Consider the following 22,601-nt stretch of genomic DNA (forward strand, 5'->3'; position numbering starts at 1 on the left):
GTTGTTAGGGGCTAATATGCAAAAAAATAAAAATAAAAAACAATAAATACCTTATAAATTATTATTTTTACCTTCAATTTTTTATTTATTATTTTTTTTTTTTTACTTATGAGTTGGAGGGTGGCGATGGCTTATACCGGCCACCCCCTTCCTCCATCACTGACAGTAAGCATCAATAGTTTATCAAACTGATGATATATATATATATATATATAAAATTAAAAGAGTATGTGATTATGTGACAATTATGTGCGCTAATAGCAAATATAAATTGGATTAAAAAAAATATTCAACAAAATTGTATCTCTAATTTTATATGGTTTTAATTGGCATATATAGGATCAATATATTGCATGGTCCAAAATGTTTCAATAAGTCCCGGGCATTGGTTGATTTTTTTTCAGTCACGTCTCAGTCTCATTTATCTTCAACGACTATTAATTGATTAGTGTTGATTTAAACTACTCAAACAAGTTGTTCAATTATGGGTTGTATTGAAACACGGTGTCATTACTCTTCTCTTTATTGTGGCACCGTCCTGGGGCAAGTCATGCATGCTGACTTTCCCAATTAATAAGAAATTCATCTTTTATTTTTTTATTAAATTTTTTCTTCTTCTTTTTTTTTTCAGTTTTTAATTGGCAATAAATAAAGAGGGCTCAAAACATTTTTCAAAGGGCAAAGTTCTCCTCCAAACTGGGTTGGAGGAAGTTCCTTCAACGTAGTCTATAAAAGTAACATGTGTCCCTTGAATATGTGAAATGCACATATTTTTTTAACAGCAGAGATGAAGTTGAAATAAATTTTATTAAAAATTCATGTGCATCTCACATATTATTAAAAAAATCGATACATGTCACTTTTATAGATTAGGTTAAAGGAAATTCTTCCAACCCAATTTGAAGAAAAACTTTATCAAAAAGTCAAGGTTCAAAAAAAAAAAAAAAAACTAGGCACTAGCTAGATATCCCATCAACCATATTAATGTATTATTAATGTATTCACAAAGTAAAAAATTGAGGGTATGTTTGGTTCTTATTTAAATAATAGTTTTGTAAGGGCAATTTTCTAAAGGAGGAGAAAAGAAAAAGAAAAGAAAGCAAAAAGAGCTTTTAGATGTGGGCGGCTAAAAATGATTCTAATGCTTAAGTTATTAAATATCTAAAAAGTAGTTTGGAATAAAAATAGACATATTTGATCTCTTTTACCTACTTTATTACCAAGCATATGTGTTAGCTTTGTTTGTTAAACAATTCTATTTTTCACTTTTGTCTTTTGTTTTCTGAATAAAAATATTAACAAACAATGGAAAACACAAATCATCAGTAGCGGTGGTTCAGTGGTCTCAAAAAAATCTCTATGAGTTCCAAGTATATATTAGGACGTAGGTTCGAATCTTCGTAATAGAGAATCAGTCACACAAACCTAATTACTATTAACTACCTCGGGGATCCACTAATGTCTTGGTGGGGCTGGGTCAAGCTACAAGCTACGAAGAAGCACCTACGGTTCTCGCTGTCTAGGCCTCTCCTGTGCAATTCCCAACGAGTATGTGCTACCATGATTATGTTCTCGTAAAGTTAGCCACAGTTGGTCGCCCCCTCATGTCCTTTCGCTCATAGATAAATCACTAATTATTCCAATATCAAAAGCTTAAACTTACCCAAAAAAAAAAAAAAAAATTGGTGAATAAGTTAGTTGCTTGTCTATGGGTTCTGAAATGCATTCCTATGGGCAACTGTCCACGCTACTTTGCAAGGCTATAGCCCAAACAGAAGGCTTGATTGAAACTCACCCAAGTAGGTCTATAGCAGGCACTGCTCAACTCATCTTTATTGTACCTTCAGAAGAAGTCAGAATCTGAATTTGGGCCTTGATTAACATCCTCCTTCACAAGCTAATCTAGGGGAAACAATATGAGGCAAAGTTTCTAGCACTCTATGAGGCAAAGAATCTGAATTTGGCTAATAAAACTTATGTGGATATATAGAAAATTAAATACCCCTCCTTTCAGTAACTTAGGTATGTCTCCTCTACCAGAAGAATCTCCACCTCATTTTCTCTTATTGAGACTAAAATGCTGACTTAGCTATGCTCTCTCGCTAGCTACAGACTGGTGCCACTCCAGTAGGGGGGACTGGCAGTGGCCCTGGTCCCCCCCAAATTACAAGAAAAAAACATTTTCAAGGCAAAAAAAATTAAGGTATTTTTTATCAATTGGTCCCTCTCCAAACTTAAAGCTGGCTCCGTCCCTGATTTGGTATATCATCAATAACAAATAACATTAAAGAAAGGTCCATAATATTGGTGACTACTCTTCAAAACAGGGAGATTATTCCTGACTGAGAAATTAGCTCAATTCTTGCACATAATAGATTTGCAGGCTTCTTTCTCCAGCTGGTATGTCAGGAAAGTTCCTGCATTTATTAATAGCTTGGCTCACAATCAAGCTCAGTGGGTTCCTTTTGTTTTATCAGTTGATACTCAGGGACCTGTTACTTCTTGTTTCTCTTCTTAGTCTGCAATAATAATATTTACTTAGAATAATTTTTTATTTTTTTTAAAAAAGATTCCTTCTATTTTATTCATATTACCATTCAACTCTTAGCTATTTTGATACATAAGTTAATTTAAACAGACTCCTGATAGGCACTAAATTGTGCCTCCCTCTCACAAATATTAGTCCCATAAGGATTTCCTTGATGCATCATGTTCCCTCTCCTAGAATAAATGCTTTCCAGGAAGTCATCCAAAATGGTAAAAGAAGAGTAACCTTGCTGCTTGAATCAATCGTCACTCTCTTCCCTCTCTCTTGGTTGGGCTCCAAAATGTTTAACCAGAATGTCCACTACCAATGGCACCAAGTCCTTGCAAGGAACACCCTTCTTGTAAAGATCTCCCAAATGTGAGTCACTCCCAATTCTGCCTCCCAGAAAAACATCAGCACCTTCACAAGGCTTCCCATTCTCATCCCTTGCCATACACCCCATGAAACCAATATCAGCCACTTGAACCTGCCCACAGCTATTTGGACAGCCTGTCCAGTGCATCCGAACCGGCCGAGTCACCGCCACTTGCCGTTGAACTTCCTCAGTCACCTTCAAAGCCCTGGCCTTTGTCTCTATAATTGCTTGCCCACAGAATTGTTTCCCAGTACATGCCACCAACCCTTTCATGAGAATAGGAGGTTCTGGTGAAAACCTGTCTTTCAATAGAGGCTCTCTGAGTAAGGCTTCGAGCTTTGAGTTCTCAATGTTGGGAATTATGATGTTTTGCTCCACGGTGAGCCGAAGTTCGCCGCAGCCATATATGTCAGCTAAACGAGCTAGTTCATCCATGTCGTCTGCTTGGACTCGACCCACCGGAATGTGAAGACCCACGTAACTAAGGCCTTCTTGTTTCTGTGGATGGACACCAAGATAATCTCTCCTGTCCCATTGCTTCTGAATTAGATCTTCAGGAGAAGCTCTCTCCAGCTCTTGGTTGGACATTCTTTTCACCACCTCTGACCTAAATCCTTCTATTCCCTGCATTGTGTTAAATTAGATAGAACAATCATTCTCATATTATTAACAAATCATAAATTTCACTCAAGAAATGCATGCTAGAAATAATAAGATCCCTCAGTTCTTATGCTATGAAATCGGGCAATTTATGCTTAAGAAAGATACATATCATTCATAGAACTGGATCAGATACAACGTATAATTAAGGGAATGATTATTACTCACAAGTTCATCAATCAACCACATCATTCTTGTTTTCTGTCTGTTCCCTCTGGTGCCAAGATCCCTATAAGCCTCCAGTATGGCTTTGCACACTGGGATTACATCATCCGCTGAGACCCAGGCATCGAGAGGGACTGCTTCTGCACATCGCTTGGGACTAAAGAAGCCACCAACCAGCAGATTGAAACCAAACCTTCCATCCTTTATAGCAGGTATGTAAGCAAGATCATTGATGTGAGGATGCTCAAAGAGATCATGAGAACCCACTACACACACATTCCACTTCCTTGGCCTGCTCAGACAGAAATTAACAATAAGGCATCACAAACAACTCCCCTTGCTCTCATGCTTTTTTGTGACATATAAGCACTCCTATTTGGCCTAAATATCAAACTTTGTCAAACATATACCATTACTTCACAAATCAAAGCTAAACATTGTTGCGACCCAATAGGGAACCTCCCAATCTTTTGAACCAGTAATTATTTTTGGCAATTTTGCATTATGAAACTATTAGTACATGAATACTAAAACTTCCCCTTCCATATTAGGGGGAAAAAAAAGGCTTCAAAATACCAAAATTGTCAGAATCTGAAACTCCTGTGTCCAATCACTGCATATTTGAAGAATTATCACTTTCCAAACATTCCCAGCTCCTTACTATGCCTATACAAGGCTGTGACTGACAATTAATGCAGTTAAACCCAATACAAAAATTTTAGATCAGTGAGAAACTCCAAATGCCCAACATAATTTGAGACTACATAGACAGTTGTTGTAAGCAAATCCTTAACTAGAGCAAACAAAAAAGAAGCAATTCTGCTACTGAGGCGGCTAAAGAGACTTACAAGTTAGTGACAGCCGGATTACCGAGCGAATTAGCAGTGATAAAGTGTGATAACAAGTTGGTGTAAGGTCGTGTATCAACAATCTCATGTATGTCAATGCCTGCAAGGGGGTTCCCAGCAGGGTTTCTCACATTATCCATTCCACTTTGCAGGCTGGTTAAGCCAACTTCTGCAAGACCTTTAAGTATTTCTGGCACATCTGGCAGTACCACACCGCGAATTTGCCAATTTTGCCTGGTGGTCACATCTGCACACCCGTCCTTTCCATATTTCCTAATCACACTTGCTAAGTATCGAGTTTGTGCACTTGTTGTTACCCCATTAGGTAGCTTCAGTCTCATCATAAATCTACCATCTGATTATCACCAACAAAGCAAATTCCATCGGTTAAAATGTTAAAGTAATGATTAAGTGATTAAATTTATCTCTTCCTATCAGCTTAAGCTTTTGGGATAACTGGTAATTTAACATGGTATTAGAACCAAAGGTCCTGAGATCGAACCTTGATTCCATCAAAACCCCTCCCCCCATTTAAATTAAATATTTCACGTGTTGGGACTCACATATTAAAACGGGAGAGTGTTAAAGTAATGATTAAGTGATTAAATTTACCTCTTCCTATCAGCTTAAGCTTTTAGAATAACCGGTAGTTCTGATATCATAGGATTTTCACTGGTTATCAATTATGCAGTCTACAATGTACCAAGTTTTTTGATTTCTTCCTCCAAATTCTACCAGCAAGAAAAACAGATCAAAGGAGAACCAATCCATCAACTAATCTAAACCGCACACAATACAAGTCAAAATATAAATTTTCAGCTCCAGTTGCAGAAAGAAGTTCAAAAATCCAGCGTAAATTATGCAATTGACAGCGAATTCAAGACCACATATAATCAATTCATAGAACCAAACAATCAAAACCATGTACACCCTTACTAATAATAAGAGAATATATTTTTGAAATTAAAAAAAAAAAAAAACAGAATTTGCTATAACTTACACTGATGCTTTCGCCTATGGAAGAGACCAAGCCACTTGAGCCTTACATCAATATCACTCTTCATAGCCTTATCCTTCTCAATCTCCTCCAGCGAAATCTTGGCCAAATCTTCTATCCCACCTTCCATGAAAAGCTTCATAGGCTCTCTCTCGAGCTTCACTTTCTCCTGAGGATTTATGCCTTCCCTGAACTTCTCTTTCAACACCCAGTACCCGTTTCTCTCCTCTACTCTCGGCTCCAGCCTCCCCTCCACGTCCACCTCCGCCACAACCGGTGCCACCACCTGAGTGGCGGCAAGCCCTGTTCTTGGCCATACAGAGGTGGAAGAAAACAGGGGAGGTGAAAGAAAGCGCACTGAAAGCGATGACATTGTAAACTTAAGCTTGTAATGGTAATAATTATAGTGGTGGTGGTGGTGGAAACAGTAGTGACCCAAGAGAGGAGCGTGAGCACTTTTGTAGAGGTTGAAGGGGATGTTGGGGGGACCTTAGGAGATGATGAGAGGTTGTTCACAGGGAGGCTCCCCTGTTCCATTCGTTTTTTAGGGGCCTTTGGGAGATGCCAAGAGCCAAGGCTTTTGTTATTGTGATTTGTTGTACCCGACCGAATACATTACTATATTGTTCCCTTTTTTGTCTTTATTTTGACTTTTTAAATCCGATGACTTGAGTTCTTCCCGCATTAAATTACTATTTATTCCTCTAAAAATTAAGCTAAAATAAAAAAATAAATTTAAGCACTTCATTAGGCTCTACTCTCTTTTAATAGGTTAGGCCCAACACGAAAAATATTTAATTTAAATTAGGTGATTTGACAGAGTCAAGGTTTAATCTCTAGACCTTTGACTCTGATACCATGTTAAATTATCAATTATCTCAAAGCTTAAACGAATAGGAAGAGATAAATTTAATCACTTAATCATTATTTTAACACGACTAATGCTTGAAGAATGATTATATATATATATATATATTATCATTGTAACTTTTAAATTTACCAATATATCAAAATTTAATAATAATAATTTTAAAAGTCCATCACATTTTAAAGGCTCTAGTCCTCATTTTATCACGACTTGTTCAAACTGACTTTGACACTTTGTAATCACAACCTTTACTTTTCTTCTTTTTTTTTTTTTTTTTTTTAATTTTTTTATTTTCACGCTGATGATAGAAATCCTATTGTATATTTCTTTTTTTCGCTTCTCAAAACGAAAATATTAACAAAGAATTCAAATATAAAATACTCATAAAAATACAAAAACAATTTTCACCTTTACTTTTTCAAATAAAAATATCTAAAATACATTAATAAACAAGGCCTAAGGATTCCATTATTGTTGTTAGAATATTAACTAAATTATTAAATTCATCTTTTTTTATAACTTAAATTTTTAAAATAATTGGTAGTCGGCCACACGTGTGGGGGCTGAATCATAAAGGAGGCGACCTAGGGAGAGCTGTTACTTGTAGAAAATTGGGTTGACAAAGTTAGCTAACATGGAATGATGAGTCGTCGAGATGTCGACCGTAGAGCGTGGTGATATGTTGTGATTCCAAATATCCAACAGTGATTAAATCCAATCTTAAGCTCTTAAATACCCTTTCCTTGTAAGCCGATTTTGAAGTTTGAGTTCTAGCCAAGGTTTGTTACCTTTGGAAAAATTATATTTTACCCCCTCAAAGTTTGTGATGATTTTCAATTTGAACTCTAATATTTCAATTTTTGCAATGCACCCCCCCCAAACTTGCAATTTTTATTTTTTTTTTCAATTCGTCTAATGTTATCCCAAAATTTTCATATTGCCCATATTTTTTTTTTATTTATTTAAAAAAAAATTAGGAGTACAAAAATGGCCAGATGGCCAAAGGGGTGGCTATGGCCATCCCGAATTTTTTTTTTTTTTTTTTTTTAAAAAAAAAAATTATAAAAAAATATATATATTATGGGCAAAATGAGAATTTTGGAATAACATTGATCGAAATGAAAAAAATTTGCAAGTTTGAGGGGTGCATTGCAAAAATTGAAACATTAGAGGTCGAATTGAAAATCGCCCCAAACTTTGAGAGGGTAAAGTGTATTTTTCCCATTACCTTTTGTAGTGGGTTTTTGAAGGATTTTAATGTAATTTTGATGATTTGTAAGGAAATTTGTGGGACAGATAGTGGAAATTGATGAATGTCCGAGAAATTGATGGATGTTTGAATGTGAATTTTAAGAAAAGAATTAGCTTGATTGGTTTGAGGTAGTGACCCTCCAAGATAAAGAACGAGATTGAGAGTGAAATTTGGCAGACTTTTTGGCATAGTTAGGCTTCTTTAACACCTTTCTAGTAGTTTCTTCCACATTGACTAACTACCCATTTTACAATCTACTATATTCAGGCTACCTTACCACTTGCCTCCATTTATTGTTACTTTTTATAAGGTTTTTTTTATTATTATTATTTTTTTTTTTTTTATCCAAAAAATGTGACCTATAAAAGTGAAAGTAATTTTAGGTGTTTTATATTTTGGATGGTATTTTTGTTTTGAAAACAAAAAAACAAAAGGAAAAATGACAAAAACGTTCAAACTTCAAACAAACAATTGTTTTCTACATGAAAATTTATAATGACCAGAATCTCTTACAACTGATGTTGAGTTGAGAACAATTACAAAGGAAAAGAAAATCATTCTCTCTTTGCTTATAACATCAGATACAAAAACCAAGTGCAGGTCAATTTTACAGCCAGACCTCCATTAGTAGCTGATACAGTTACAAGGAAAAGGAACTAGTCTTGCATGGAAATTTTCATCTAAAAGCTTCAAATCCATGCAGGACGAACTGAAAGGGAAAAAGTTGGACTCTGTTTTTTTTTTTTTTTTTTTTTTTCTAAGACTGTCATTATAAGCTTTTGATTTTTTTTTTTTTTTTTTCTATATATTAAGTAAAAGCATCAGAAGGGTACAGCAATTCAGCTGCCTTATTTTGTCTAGCCACCAACAGCAGCCAGAAACTTCCTCTTGCTAATGGGCTCTTCACGCAACACCACCACATCTCTCACTTTCTCCAACAGCTCCTCCAGCTGATCCACACCAAAGCTATGATATTCCAGGGGTTTCTTGTACCGTTGCTGGTATATCGCCTCAAAGCAACCTAGAAATATACGACAAGAATAGCTGACCAGAATCTCTTGCAACTCATACTTGAACTGCTCAAGACTATGGTCATCAACTTCACATTGAGCTGCTGCTCCCTGATCAGTATTTCCATGGCTCCTGCTCGCGTCATTTTCTTCTACAACCACTCTCTCTTCATCTGAGAACTCATCTGAAGAGCCGGCACCCATGACAATGTCCGTGCTCTCTTCCTGGATCCCCTTTCCTTTCTTATCCTTCCTTGTCAAAAGCAGAGGAGGTGCACTAGGGCCTGCCTTCCAATTTCGAAGATAGACGAACTTCCGTTGGCCCTTCCCCTCTACAGCTATTGTGTCACCCATCTTCCTGAAAAGGTTTACAAGCTTGAATGCCCCATACTCCGCTACATAAAGAGGCCGCCCGAAAAACTTCTGGTACTCAGACGGAACTCGGGTCAGAGGCAGGCATCCTCCTGAGAGTTCCAGCAATTTTACTAACTGGCACTTCAGACCATTTAGGTCTCCAGGTTGTACCCACATAGTAGAATCCATCTGATCATCAGAAGAAACACCAACTCCTGGAACTTCATTCAAACCAGAAGGAAGACTGTGTGACCGGAAAGTTGTCGGAAACCACGGCATGGCTGAAGAACTATTGTTGTACTCGGATAAAGATTGTGACACTAGTGAGAGATCCCTCGAGTTATAATAGCTTTGTGACATCCCCCTATATACAATTGCCTCTTCATCATTTTGGGCATCTTGGTTGTCATTGATATGGCATCCCATGAGATACCCCGCAATGTCGGCTACTCCTCCGCGAGGGGCCATTAAAACCTTGGTGAGGGGAACAAAGCCTTCCCCACGAGCCACACTAGGCCAGTCCCAAACAAACTTACCAGCATTAGTGAGGGCAGATGAAACACCAACACCAGAAGGTATAACAAGGATTACAGTATATCCACGTTGACCAAGTATGTGAAGAGCTGGAGAAAAATCTACATCCCCAGAGATCAACATGATGGAAGAAGGTGGAGGGTTGTCAAGGGCAAAAAGAAACATGTCGACCAAGATAGCCTTGTCAGCAGCATCCTTTCTCCCATTTGGAACATCTATGAGTTTGACACCAGTTCTCTGACAGCCCTCTCTGAGTCGCCTGGGGAATGCATTAAAATCTCCATAGGCAGAAAACAACATAACAGCTCCTTTAATTACAGGGTGAACTCGCAAAGCCATTCTAATATTACCCGCTACGTCTTCAGGGCGGACATCACTAGGAACAGGGCAATTCTCAATGTCCCAAAGGATAGCGACAGGACCATCTGAGGTGCTTCGACTTTGATGGCTTGAAGAAGGTTCAAACATGTTCTTGCTTGAATCAGCTATATGTGTGGCCTTTTCTTCAGAGGATTCTGAAGAGACTATCGATGTTGATGCGTTTGGATTGGCCATTATTGTTTCATTAAAAAAATCAAAGGTTCCTGCAGATGGCTGAAAGCAGAAAATGTAAGTAAACACCATATGGAAGTATCACAAAACAACTCTAGGCAGCACTTGTGCATATGTCAAGGGAAAATCGCTGTGGCCATCCAAACATCTAAAAATCAGTGCTGCTGAACCAGTTGCTTGACAAGGCTTACACCTAATGGCTGAGCCCAATTCTACTGCACAAGACCACAGAAAAATCTGGCCATAAAAAACTACTTGCATTACTGCAGATATAGCAACTAGGCTACCAACATAAGTAGATCAAGACTTAGATATTTTTATATCACACCGGGCGAATGCTTATACGTCTCTAATTCAATTAATTGCCTTGATCCTCAATAAGCACACCAACAACTACACAATGAAGGGAAAAGATATCAACATGTCCTTTATTCACAGAATCCAGATTGATCTAGATTTGATGTCACAGCCGAAGTGTTTTGGGTCACGAAAAGAATAATAATAATAATAATAATAATAATAATAATACAAAAAAGAACTCAGCATGCTGTATAAACACAAGCACATAGAAGCATCTACAGAGCAAAAATCCATTTCCCACTAAAAATTTCATGGAGGCTCAATATATCTGTGCATAGAAAATTGTATCTAATTAAAACACCAATGTTAGGAACAACTAGAAAGGGTTAAAAAGAATAAACACAATTAAGCGCATGGGAACTGAAAACAATAGGTGAAAAGCCACATCACTAGCCACTTATAACCTCACAGAGATGGATAAACCAGTGGATCACTAAAAATAGTGACTTAAAACCAGCATCTCCAATCCTATTTATGTTTGATTGAAGATTCCTTGCACTTGCGTACCAAATTTAGTAAGTTCGATGGGTTGGGTTACAATCATTACAGTGCATTTACCACAGCCCTCATAGAGTTGCTCGAATTTTCGTGAGAAGACATTCTGATTAATGTCAAAATGTTTCAACCGACCACTCTCAAATGAGCCATTGGGTTAGCACAGTTACAAGAAGAAAATGATAGCAACAAGAAAATCCAATCGTCAAATATGAAGTTGGCACCACCACAGTGGAACGGGTGGAAACTATCTTGGAATCTTGCAAACTACAATTGATACGCTTGCGAGAGTTAAACTAGCGCACCATTTGCAAGAAGGGCAAAGATCATGAGCAACTTTTAGTTCAAGTGACAGGCTTGCCCATAGAAGATGCCACCCATTCACTCAAAAGCCAATTGATTTCAACCTTGAGGACAAGGTTGATCTCAAGGGGACGGGAATGTTAAGTCTTATCCAGCTCAGCCACCAACTACCAACCATGGACATGGACTCACAAGGAAAGCTTCCTTGTTTTGGCATGGACACGATTCCTCCCTTAAATCGCTCTTTTTTAGTTTGGCAACTATAAATAAATGTATCCCTAAATAAACTCTTGACTAAGGCCAAATAATTCCTTTTCCATTTGCAACTCTCAGGCATTGATGGGGAATTCCCAATTTATGTAATAGCCCACCATGAGGAAGGCATGAGAATCATATTCAATCAATTTTCAACTCAAAATTATCTTATCAGAAATGTGTTAACTTTAGACCAGAAAAAATAAATAAATAAAACAGGTCATTGTGGATGACATGTTTCAATAAAAAAAAAAGTGTTTGACTGAACCCTGTAGAGTGCATAACGATTAAGACTACAGCACAACAATGATACATACCATAATGAAAAGTTTCCTATATCCAATTGTTTGTAACAGAGGTGTAGTTTATTGATTATACACATTAAAATGAATATTTATAAATAACAGCATCCCCAAATTACTACAGAATGTATTGGTGAGAAAAGAGCAAGGTTTCTATGCCACAGAGTTGGGTTACCACCAGGAGTAGCATGTGATAGAATGAAAGGGGCCTAAACTCAAGCACTTACTGGCAGAAAAGCATAAACTCAATACCCAATTGAATCATGAAATGATGGTACATGAAACCCACTGCACACTACATGATTTTGCCACAGGTCAGCAAATTGCATTGACACGGAAAAAAGCAGTTTGCAAGGTGTTTCTGCAAACAGTTTCACTGAAAAAGGTTCCAAAAAGGAGCTGGTCTTTAAATCCACAGGTTCTTTTATACCTAAAAACGAATGAGTCAACTACAATTTCTATCATTACCATTCACAGAATGGGAAAAACGTCCTCTTTTTTCTTTTTCTTTTTTTTTTTTTTATGACAAGGAACCCCTCCAAGGCAGGGCAACTTCATGTAACTACCCCTGTCAGGTAAACCTTGGACCCTACAAAGTGCTCTCTCCACACAGATTAGGCAGGCTAACCTCAAAGAATTGTTTGTGCCCAAGGGAATTTGAACATTAGATTTGATGAAAATGCCACCAACACCAAGGCCCTTACCACTTGAACCTACCCCTTGGGTTTAACCATCCTTGTATCCACTACCAAACAATACCTAAACTACTAGCTTTTATTCTTTGATACAAAATTCAAAACTAGCACATAAAGTCCAATAAGACAGTATTATTCAGCAATATTAGATTAGAGAGACTATGTATGGAAGCTTTGAATCTCGCAGAATCAAAAAGAACATACAAATTTAAATTCTATGTTATAGGTTACGTCGATATCCCCAATAAAACTTGTTTATTTATTAAACCCAGTTCATCAATTACTCAAAACTACATAATACAAGTCTAAATTCTAAAAATTCTCTTTTTTTTTATTGCGTTTCAAGAGCAACCAAAACAATCCCACAAAAACAAAAGCGTCTAAAATTCCAAGAACCAATTTCTCAATTGGAAATTTTGATTCGAAATATAACATCAAAGAGAAATAAACAATCTAAAAAAAAAAACCAAAAGGGTACCTCATATGAGACCAGCGCTTCTCTCTAAATTATGCTCTCAAGAGTCCCAAAACACCAAGACACTTAGATTCTGAAGGGCAAGCGATCTAATCAAAGAGAGATCTAATTTAAAAAACAAAAAAAATTAATAGTGCGAGACAGAGAGAGAGAGAGAGAGAGAACCTGGGCAACAAAGGAAGAAGCGTATCTGGGATTTTTCCAGACAAAAAAGTGAGTTTGAACGATTTTACTAGATTAGGACTACAACTTTGTAGTGGAAGCCCGAGAAGACTTAAAAACGTGGGCACAGTAATTCCTTATTTGGCCAGACCGACCACGACCAAAAGAGAGAGAGAGAGAGAGAGAGAGAGAGAGAGAGAGGAAAATATGATTATCTGAATATCATGAACTTTTTACATGGGTGAATTCAAATTCAAAATTTGAAAAAAATAAAAATAAAAAGGGTTAAATACTAAATTAGTCCCTAGGGTTTCACAACTTTATTTTTTCCCCCCTGGGTTTTCATTTTTATCACAGGAGGTCCCTGTGGTTTTGATAAGTGACCAAATTAGTCCATCCGTTAGTTGACCGTTAGTTGACCGTTAAACTGGACACGTGGACCAATCAGACGTCGACACGTGGCACATATATTAATTTTTTTTTTAATTTTTTTTAATTAAAAAAAATGTTTTTTTTAAAAAAAAATATTAAAAAAAAAATATTAAAAAAAAAAAAAAAAAAAAAGAAAAATCGTAAAAAACTGGGGGTGGCCGAGCCACCCCCTTGGCAATTTGGGGGTGGCTCGGCCACCCCCTTTGGCCATGGGGGTGGCCAGGCCACCCCCATCTGGCCGGATGGGGGTGGCCGAGCCACCCCCTGGGCACCAGGGGGTGGCCGAGCCACCCCCTTGGGCCCCAAGGGGGTGGCCGAAACCACCCCCGGTTCCCACTGGGGGTGGCTCGGCCACCCCCATGGAGCCTTGGGGGTGGCCGAAACCACCATACCCCCTTTGGCCATGGGGGTGGCCAGGCCACCCCCATCTGGCCGGATGGGGGTGGCCGAGCCACCCCCTGGGCACCAGGGGGTGGCCGAGCCACCCCCTTGGGCCCCAAGGGGGTGGCCGAAACCACCCCCGGTTCCCACTGGGGGTGGCTCGGCCACCCCCATGGAGCCTTGGGGGTGGCCGAAACCACCACCAATGGTGGTTTCGGCCACCCCCAAGGCTCCATGGGGGTGGCCGAGCCACCCCCAGTGGGAACCGGGGGTGGTTTCGGCCACCCCCTTGGGGCCCAAGGGGGTGGCTCGGCCACCCCCTGGTGCCCAGGGGGTGGCTCGGCCACCCCCATCCGGCCAGATGGGGGTGGCCTGGCCACCCCCATGGCCAAAGGGGGTGGCCGAGCCACCCCCAAATTGCCAAGGGGGTGGCTCGGCCACCCCCAGTTTTTTACGATTTTTCTTTTTTTTTTTTTTTTTTTTAATATATTTTTTTTAATTTTTTTTTTAAAAAAAAACATTTTTTTTAATTAAAAAAAAAAATTAATATATGTGCCACGTGTCGACGTCTGATTGGTCCACGTGTCCAGTTTAACGGTCAACTAACGGTCAACTAACGGATGGACTAATTTGGTCACTTATCAAAACCACAGGGACCTCCTGTGATAAAAATGAAAACCCAGGGGGGAAAAAATAAAGTTGTGAAACCCTAGGGACTAATTTAGTATTTAACCCAAATAAAAATTTGTGACAAAGTTTTTGCAAATTGTATTAAATTTGTAATTTTTATATGATTTTCAGTTCAAATAAATATAAATTTAATAGATTAAATGAGTGAAAATTTCTAAAATTTGATAGAAATTTTTGTTTTAAAAGTTGAGCTAAAAATACAGAAATATTTTTCATTTTGAAATGATTTGATCAGAATTTAAATCTCATGGCATGTTGTGTTAATTAAAAAACTTCAAAAAATTTTGCATTTCAAGCAATTATTTTTATATGGTTCAAGACTTCTTTTTTATTATTATTATTATTAGTATTATTGTGCTTGATAATAATTGAATCCAAGACTTTACTCTCCTTTTCATGCCTTACTAACTGAGCTCAATAAAATAATTAAAGGATAAAATTAGGTCAGATAGTGCTTAATTATTGCAGAATAACTATTTTTTTAATAGCCAAGATTTGATGAACTCATCAGTTTTGTTATGACAAGTCAAATCAAGTCTATTACTAAGTTGAGCTTATGTTTTCTCTCTTTCTTTTATTAGAAAAGAATCTCTAACCTCGTATTAAACAAGCTAACAGGAGGAACAAGATTCCATTTTCCACTTTTTTATTTCTATCTTCCATCATAAATAACACGCCCATCCTCAAAATTTTCATCTAACTCGATTGATTCTCCTTTTGTAATTGTCCGTTTACAAAAATTTCAAAATCAGTGGTCTAATTTGAAAGAACAGCAATTCATCCAAAGTCAGAATCTCTTTTTGTAATATCAGAAGGTGTTATTTGAAAAAATATCAAATTCAAAACACAAATAATAAAATAAAATAAGTGAATTTTAGTCAGTAAAATTGCAGTAATTTTACCTTAAAAAATCATGCGATTTGAAAATATTGATTTTTTTTTTTTTAATATTTCTAAACCATCATTTTTTCTAATGGGAAACTTTTGGGGCATTTAGCTTGCAAAATTGAAGGAACAGACACAGCTTATCAAGAATGGTCCCGAATCAAAACTCATCTTGCATTAAAGACCAATCATGTTCAGATTTACAAAATTGAAAGGAAGAATCAAGATATATCTACAAAACATATAGTCTCCATAGTTCAAGCCAATTCTTCGACCAAAAAATTGATGAAGAGAAGAAGAACATCATGATAATGGCTTGATGAACTACTCATTCCTAAAGTCCAGCACCTACATATGCTGGTATCCAGTAAGCAGTAAGCAATCTAACACACATCCAATGGAAGATTCAAACCATTATAAATGTTTGTAGATGAGGGAAAATCAATCAACTTTACTTCAAGGGTAGTTCCAGGACCTTCTCAATGGCAGCCACATAAAACTCCTTTGGCATGGTACCTACAACGGCATCACGTTTCACCCCATCCTTAAACAGCAAAACCACAGGTACCGCCTTAATTTCATAGTCCTCGGCAATCTGCGAGTCATTATCGGTGTTGAGCACAAAGCATTTTAGTCTCCCCGCATAATCGGCTGAAATTTCATCGATCACCCTGTGGACCATCCTGCAGGGGCCGCACCAACTTGCAAAAAATTCAACGAGGACAGGGGTTGTGCTGTTCAGAATTGACTTTTCCCATGATTCTTTGGTAACTAAATCTGCACATATGAACATAATATTGTCAGAAGAGCCATTCAATGTCTTAATCTTTTTGTCTCGGTTACTCACTCACATTTCAGAATAAAGTTATATTAAGTGATCTAATCCAACCCATCGAGAGAGAGTGTGAAGAAAAAATTAAGGGTTAATTACACTTTACTCGCCTATGGTCTTGGTCGAGTTCAAGTTGCCAACATGTAGTTTTAAAAGTTACATTTTACCCACTTGAGGTCACATCATTCAACGTTTTTTCAATCCCAAATTGTTTAATTCATGTGTAAATCAAAAAGAAAGTTAGAATACACAATGATAACCATATTACAATCTGAATATGTGAATCCAGGAACCAAACGAGTAAAGTCCAACTTTTCAATCCACAGGTTGGCAATCCAAACTCGATTTAAGCAACAGATAGGTAAAGTGTAATTTTCTAAAAAAAAACAATGATCTCTTCTCTCTCAGTTGCTGCTCTTCATTTACCAGAAAGGTTGTTGTTATTCTTTTGTTTCACCATATGCTTTTAAGATCTCAATTAAGGAATCCAAATTCAATTTAATCAAATAAAATATACAAGAGATAATTCAATGACATACAAATAAAGAGAAGGATATGCACATGCATCACCAAATACATGCGGCATCATTCTGCCCTATAAACAGTAGATTTTCAAATCTGACTATATATGTTCCATTGCTCATTTAGGCTCCAAGGTTAGTATCAAGTGTTAAATGAAATTGAAGTTTTAAGTTGAAAATCCACATATTCATTTCAATCTTCAGTCATATTGGTTATCCCAAAAATGAAGGAAGTGTAAGTCCTTGTATGGGGTACATGAATCTATAGGAATCCAGCTTTAAATCAATCTTGAAGTGCTGCACCTACCATCCAAAAACTTTCATGAAATCCAAAAGTAACCTAAAAATCATTTTCACATTTCTGAATCTAAGCAATCTCCAACTCACCATACATACCTTCTGCTGTATCAAAACCAAAAGCACAATTATATATACATGTTCAGAGATTAAACCCACCATCTAAGAAAGACTGGCCCAAAAAATTGTTAATCTTAGGCCTAATAGCAGAGTAACGGAACATATATATAATAAGTCCTTCTTTCTTTTCCAGAGTTTCCCAAGAAACCAAACAGAGACCGAATACATTTTTTCACAAATGTTAAATTGTTAATCAAATGTAACACATCCATAAGCCTCTCTATGCTTTTCCGGAACTTTCCCCGAAACCTTACAGAACAGAGACAAATAACTATATTCACATGCATTAAAGAAATATAAAGAGAGAAAAAAGAAATGCAATGTTTGAATGAGAGAGAGAGTACCTCTGGAATAGCGCGCGCAGAGAACCTTGAGAGGGAGAGGATGAGGAGCAGAAGGAACCCTACGCAACTTCAGGGTGCGGAAACGGAAGGGAAATGAGAGTCCTCCGGTAGATCGACTGAGGTGGCGGTGAGAAGGAGATTGAGACAAAAAGGCGCGTGGAGCGGCGCGTGTGCGTGGGCGCGGCAAAGAGAGAGGCGCAGGTAGAGAGGAAGCCATAGCAGTAGGGTAGTAGAGAACGACTCTTGAGTTGAATCAAATCAGATTTGTATGCGAAAAATGGAGGAATGAAAGGGGAAAGGTGGATGGGGAGGGAGGGTTCTTGTTCCGCACGTTTTTTATTTGTGGGATATTTTCAGGTTGCTGGTGGGCTACGCTTCTATGGCGGTGGGGCCCATTGGAAAATAAAAAGGAAAGTACAAAAGGAATTGGATTTTACGAAAGAAAAAGCACGCCCGGTGGGACTCGAACCCACAATCGCCTGATTAGAAGTCAGACGCCTTATCCATTAGGCCACGGGCGCCAGTTGATAACTATCGGCCAAGTAATGTTATATAATTCTTTTTTTTTAATTGTGTACAAATTATTTGTACAATCTCTCTCAATCAAAAGAGATTACAAGAGAAAACAAATACAAGCTAATTTGAAAAATCTAATCCAAACAAACTTCACCTTAATGAACTGGTAAGAGATCAGAAAAGTGAGACACTAGCAAATACAGCCAATTAAAGTCATGGCGCTCTGGTTCATTTAATTTTTTTTTAATACAACCCAAGCTAGATAATCTATTTATTTATTTTCTGAATGAACTCAAACCCATTCACAACCTACTCAATTAACTTATTCATTTCATATGTAACGTAAATGTAGTGATTGTTTATTTATTTTTTATTTTTTATTTTTATAATTCATACTAGTTATTAGTTATTTAATTATTGTTAAGATTTATTATTTGACTAATTAGATAAATTAACTCGAATATTAACAATTTATCTTATAGTATTGATATACATTGATCATGCAGACACATATATACAAACACAGAAATACACATATTTATATCAAGACTCACCAGTCACAATTATAATAATTCAAGCTATATCTATTACATTACGAAGAGAATTCATTTTTACATTTTTAAATACTTAACACGTTCTCATTACAAATTTAAAAATAAATATTACAATAATAATAATAATAATGTTATACAAACTTATACAAATTGAGCTGAATTTGTACGACTTCAACTTGTTTAATAAATGAGCCTTCATTTTTGTTCAAGCTTTGTTCGTTTAATAAATGAATCGATTCTAATTTGAACTATTTCGAATCGAACTCGAACTTGTTTGCGAGCAACTCTATTCATACAGCCCTAGATAAAGTTAAATAGTTGATAATACATCTGTCTATCTCTCTCAAGAAGTAAAGTCAATAAATAATGCTATATTTTCACAAGTATCTCATAGTAACTTTGGATGAGTCTGAAATTCAATGATAATTAAGTCTTCTCATAGATTACCGTGTTTTCTCATGCTTCCTGAAAAGCTGTGAGAGTAGCTTGCCGTTTTTGGGTAACAAAATATGGCGGAAGAATTACTGAAACCATGGGGAAAATTCTCATTATCAGCAGAAGAAGAAGTGGACGTCGAGATCAAGGCGACAGAGGTGGAGGGAACAGTTTCACGAGGCCAATCGTGCGTTGTGGGAAAACTGGTGACCGATCGCTTTGTTAGCAAAGAGACAATCAAAACTACGCTTTTAAGGTGGTGGCGATTGACGGGAGCGCTCACCTTCAAAGTTCTCGGAGAGAACCTATTCCTCATAGAATTCGAAGAGCCCCGGGATAAGGCACGGGTGCTGGAGGGCCGGCCCTGGGTCTTCGAACAGAATTTATTTCTGATTGAGGATTTCGATGGTCGATCTCCACCGGCGAGATTCACTTTTGAAAAAGCGTATTTCTGGGTACGTATGAAACACTTGCCTTTGGCTTGCATGAGCAGGGATGTGGGCTACAAAATTGGCTCATCAGTCGGGACAGTGGAAGAGGTGGATACAGACAGGGACGGAATTGGATGGGGGGAATTCTTGAGAGTGAAAATTCTCATTGACTTGACCAAACCACTCCCACGAGGGCGGAAGTTAAAATTTGAGGGGGAATCATTTTGGATTACATTCCAATATGAAAGACTCCCAAAATTCTGTTATCACTGTGGATTGATTATTCATGGAAAAGAGGGATGTCTGAAGAGGAACGTGCTGAAAAACCAGGAGGTTACAACGGATTTTGGGCCATGGTTGAGAGCCTCTTCGCCAGGAAGGGGAGATAGGAGTTTTGGCACCGAACCACATCCACAACTGCAGGAGCGTGTTGGGCGGACAGGTCACCGAGGGGGAACACGGCGGGGCAGTTCTCAGGGAGATGATCGCGGTAAGGTGGAAAGGAGAACCGGCGGTGACTCTGTGCATGGCAAGTACGTACGCAAGGAAACTCGACAGGAAACGCTCCATTCCCCTGAAACCCGGGATTCTGTTGGTCTGAGAAAGGGAAGAATTGGAGTAGAAGGCGCTGAAAATAATGATAATTCAATTTACCCTTTCCAGCTGGAAGAGCCTTGGACGGTTAAGGCAAAACCAGACAAAGGGGGATTCTCTTTTGGGCAATTTAATTCGCTAAGTGAATCGCAGGGCAATAAGGGGGAAAGTTTAAACAAAGAAACGCATGCAGCGAGAAAAAAGGGAGCGGTGGGGATGTCTGGCAACACACGTGGTCATCATAAAACTGGGCCGAAGTCACAAGTGGGCTCAGCAGGCCCGAAGGTGGCTGAATTAGTAGCCATTCTCTCACAACACATGCAGGCCCAAGATGATGTCCTTCCCTCCAAGAAAAGGCAACGGGATGAGTTGGGCAGTGAGTTGGAGAAAGCCATGGAACGCATGAAGGGTGAAGGGTCAAGCTCGGAGACGAAGCAAGGGGAGGTGGGGGGTATGACACCCCTGTCCGAACCATTCCAAAATGATTTGGCGGAGGCTGGTGACCAGCCCCGCCAACCATTATGAGTCTTTTAAGCTGGAACTGCCGGGGGCTTGGGAACCCCCAGGCAGTTCAAGACCTTTGCCGGTTGGTAAAGGAAAAGAGACCCAAACTGGTTTTCTTAATGGAAACCAAATTGACATCACAGCGAATGGAGGTTATCAAAGCTCGTACGGGATACGGTAGTATTTTTGTGGTGGACTGTGTTGGACGTAGCGGGGGGTTGGCTCTAATGTGGAGTCACGATACACACGTGGAAATAAAAAACTACAGCCGAAACCATGTGCAGGCAACAGTCCAGACAGAAGCTAATGGGAAAGATTGGAGGTTGACAGGGTTTTATGGACCGCCGGAGGGTGGTAGGAGGCACGAAGCATGGAACCTTCTAAGGTATTTACATGATTCTCATCCGGCTGCTTGCCTGTGCGTTGGGGATTTCAATGAGATCACCAACGAAGCGGAGAAATATGGTGGGGTGAACAAATCACGAAGGCAAATGAGAGAATTCAGTGACACTCTGGAGCATTGTGGGTTGCATGATCTTGGCTTTATCGGAGCAAGGTTTACTTGGTGCAATATGCGGCAAGGAGAAGACTTTGTAAAAGAGAGACTGGATCGGGCCCTGGCAACGAAGGAATGGATGGATGAGTACCAAGTGCGAGCTGTTGAAGTCCTAGCAAAACGCAGCTCTGACCACACCCCATTATACGTTCATTTCAATAAAGCTTCAAGAAGACACTGGCCTAGGCTCAAGAAGTTCCGGTATGAAGCAGTGTGGAATGGGATGGAAAAATCCCATGATATTATCCGGAAAGTCTGGAGGGCAGTATCTCGAGAGACAAATACTTGGCAGAGGGTGGGTCAAAGACTGGAGAAGAGCCAAAAAGAATTGACTAAGTGGGCTAGGACATACGTAAAGCCCAATGAGCAGCTCATTAAGGCCAAAACTAGTGAAATAGCCCAACTTCAGTCAGGGGAGGGACCACTGGATGTTGACAAATTCAGAAAGCTCCAAAAAGAAGCAAATGATCTAATTGCACAGGAAGACTTATTCCTTCGACAACGTGCAAAATTGGCGTGGATGAAGGGTGGAGATAGGAACTCCAAATTTTTTCATGCTTGTATTAATCAACGACGAAGAACTAATAGCATTCATTCTCTTGTTGATGAAACAGGTACAATCCATTCTTCCCAGGAAAAAATTGAAGAATTAATTATTGATTATTTCAGGGGCATGTTTTCGACATCCAACCCAAGTGGAGTGGGTCAGTGCCTAGCATCTTTGTCTAGGCGTGTGACTAGTGAAATGAATGAACAGCTTATCCGTACTTTTACAAAAGAGGAGATTAAGCAGGCGATTAATCAAATGGCTCCCCTCAAGTCCCCTGGTCCGGATGGCTTTCCCGTTTGTTTTTATCAAAATCACTGGACGGAGGTGGGTGATGAGGTATGCTCTGCAGTTCTGAATTTTTTTGAGACTAAGAGGATGGATCCGGTTGTTAACCGCACACACATTGTATTGATTCCTAAAATTAAAAATCCTGTTCGGGTGACTGAATACCGACCTATTAGCCTTTGCAATGTGCTGTACAAAATAGCGGCTAAAGCATTGGCAAATAGGTTGAAGGCCATTCTCCCCACTATTATCTCCAGTAATCAGAGTGCATTTATTCAAGGGAGGTTAATTTCAGATAATATTTTGATAGCATATGAGACCTTACATACCATGCACTCACGTATGAGGGGAAAGGAGGGACATATGGCCATAAAACTCGGTATGAGTAAAGCCTACGATCGAGTCGAGTGGGGTTTCTTGGAAGCAGTGATGCTCCGGATGGGATTTGATTCTAGGTGGGTAGCTATTATCATGGAATGTATCT

The 22,601-nt window shown here is 38.6% G+C and overlaps 3 protein-coding genes and 1 non-coding gene across 5 annotated transcripts; all 4 read right to left on the bottom strand.

Annotated features, from left to right (window-relative positions):
• Window positions 1–2,579: 2,579 nt before the first annotated feature.
• On the bottom strand, window positions 2,580–6,123 carry NIR1 (nitrite reductase 1). Its single transcript, XM_059590995.2, has 4 exons — window positions 5,577–6,123; window positions 4,577–4,931; window positions 3,732–4,020; window positions 2,580–3,527 (listed from the first exon to the last, which is right to left on the bottom strand). The coding sequence occupies exons 1-4, from the start codon at window positions 5,944–5,946 to the stop codon at window positions 2,787–2,789; spliced, it is 1,755 nt and encodes a 584-aa protein (XP_059446978.2). The 5' UTR covers window positions 5,947–6,123; the 3' UTR covers window positions 2,580–2,786.
• Window positions 6,124–8,237: 2,114 nt separating this feature from the next.
• Window positions 8,238–13,320, bottom strand: LOC132177600 (Putative endonuclease or glycosyl hydrolase). 2 transcript variants are annotated; one of them, XM_059589988.2, is made up of 3 exons: window positions 13,194–13,320; window positions 13,032–13,117; window positions 8,238–10,185 (listed from the first exon to the last, which is right to left on the bottom strand). In XM_059589988.2, exon 3 carries the CDS (start codon window positions 10,144–10,146, stop codon window positions 8,551–8,553), a length of 1,596 nt encoding a protein of 531 aa, XP_059445971.2. In that variant the 5' UTR covers window positions 10,147–10,185; window positions 13,032–13,117; window positions 13,194–13,320; the 3' UTR covers window positions 8,238–8,550. The 2 variants fall into 2 exon arrangements, with proteins under 2 accessions (XP_059445971.2, XP_059445969.2); XM_059589986.2 differs by having other exon boundaries at window positions 8,238–10,358.
• Window positions 13,321–15,718: 2,398 nt separating this feature from the next.
• On the bottom strand, window positions 15,719–18,024 carry ATHM3 (Thioredoxin superfamily protein). The gene is made up of 2 exons (XM_059591232.2): window positions 17,693–18,024; window positions 15,719–16,355 (listed from the first exon to the last, which is right to left on the bottom strand). The coding sequence occupies exons 1-2, from the start codon at window positions 17,907–17,909 to the stop codon at window positions 16,030–16,032; spliced, it is 543 nt and encodes a 180-aa protein (XP_059447215.1). The 5' UTR covers window positions 17,910–18,024; the 3' UTR covers window positions 15,719–16,029.
• Window positions 18,025–18,140: 116 nt separating this feature from the next.
• Window positions 18,141–18,213, bottom strand: TRNAR-UCU (transfer RNA arginine (anticodon UCU)). Its single transcript has one exon. It is a non-coding gene; the product is annotated as a tRNA-Arg (tRNA).
• Window positions 18,214–22,601: the final 4,388 nt, after the last annotated feature.

Source organism: Corylus avellana, chromosome 4 (genome assembly GCF_965113065.1).
Source record: "Corylus avellana chromosome 4, dhCorAvel1.hap1.2, whole genome shotgun sequence".
In the NCBI taxonomy this organism is placed as follows: Eukaryota; Viridiplantae; Streptophyta; class Magnoliopsida; order Fagales; family Betulaceae; genus Corylus; species Corylus avellana.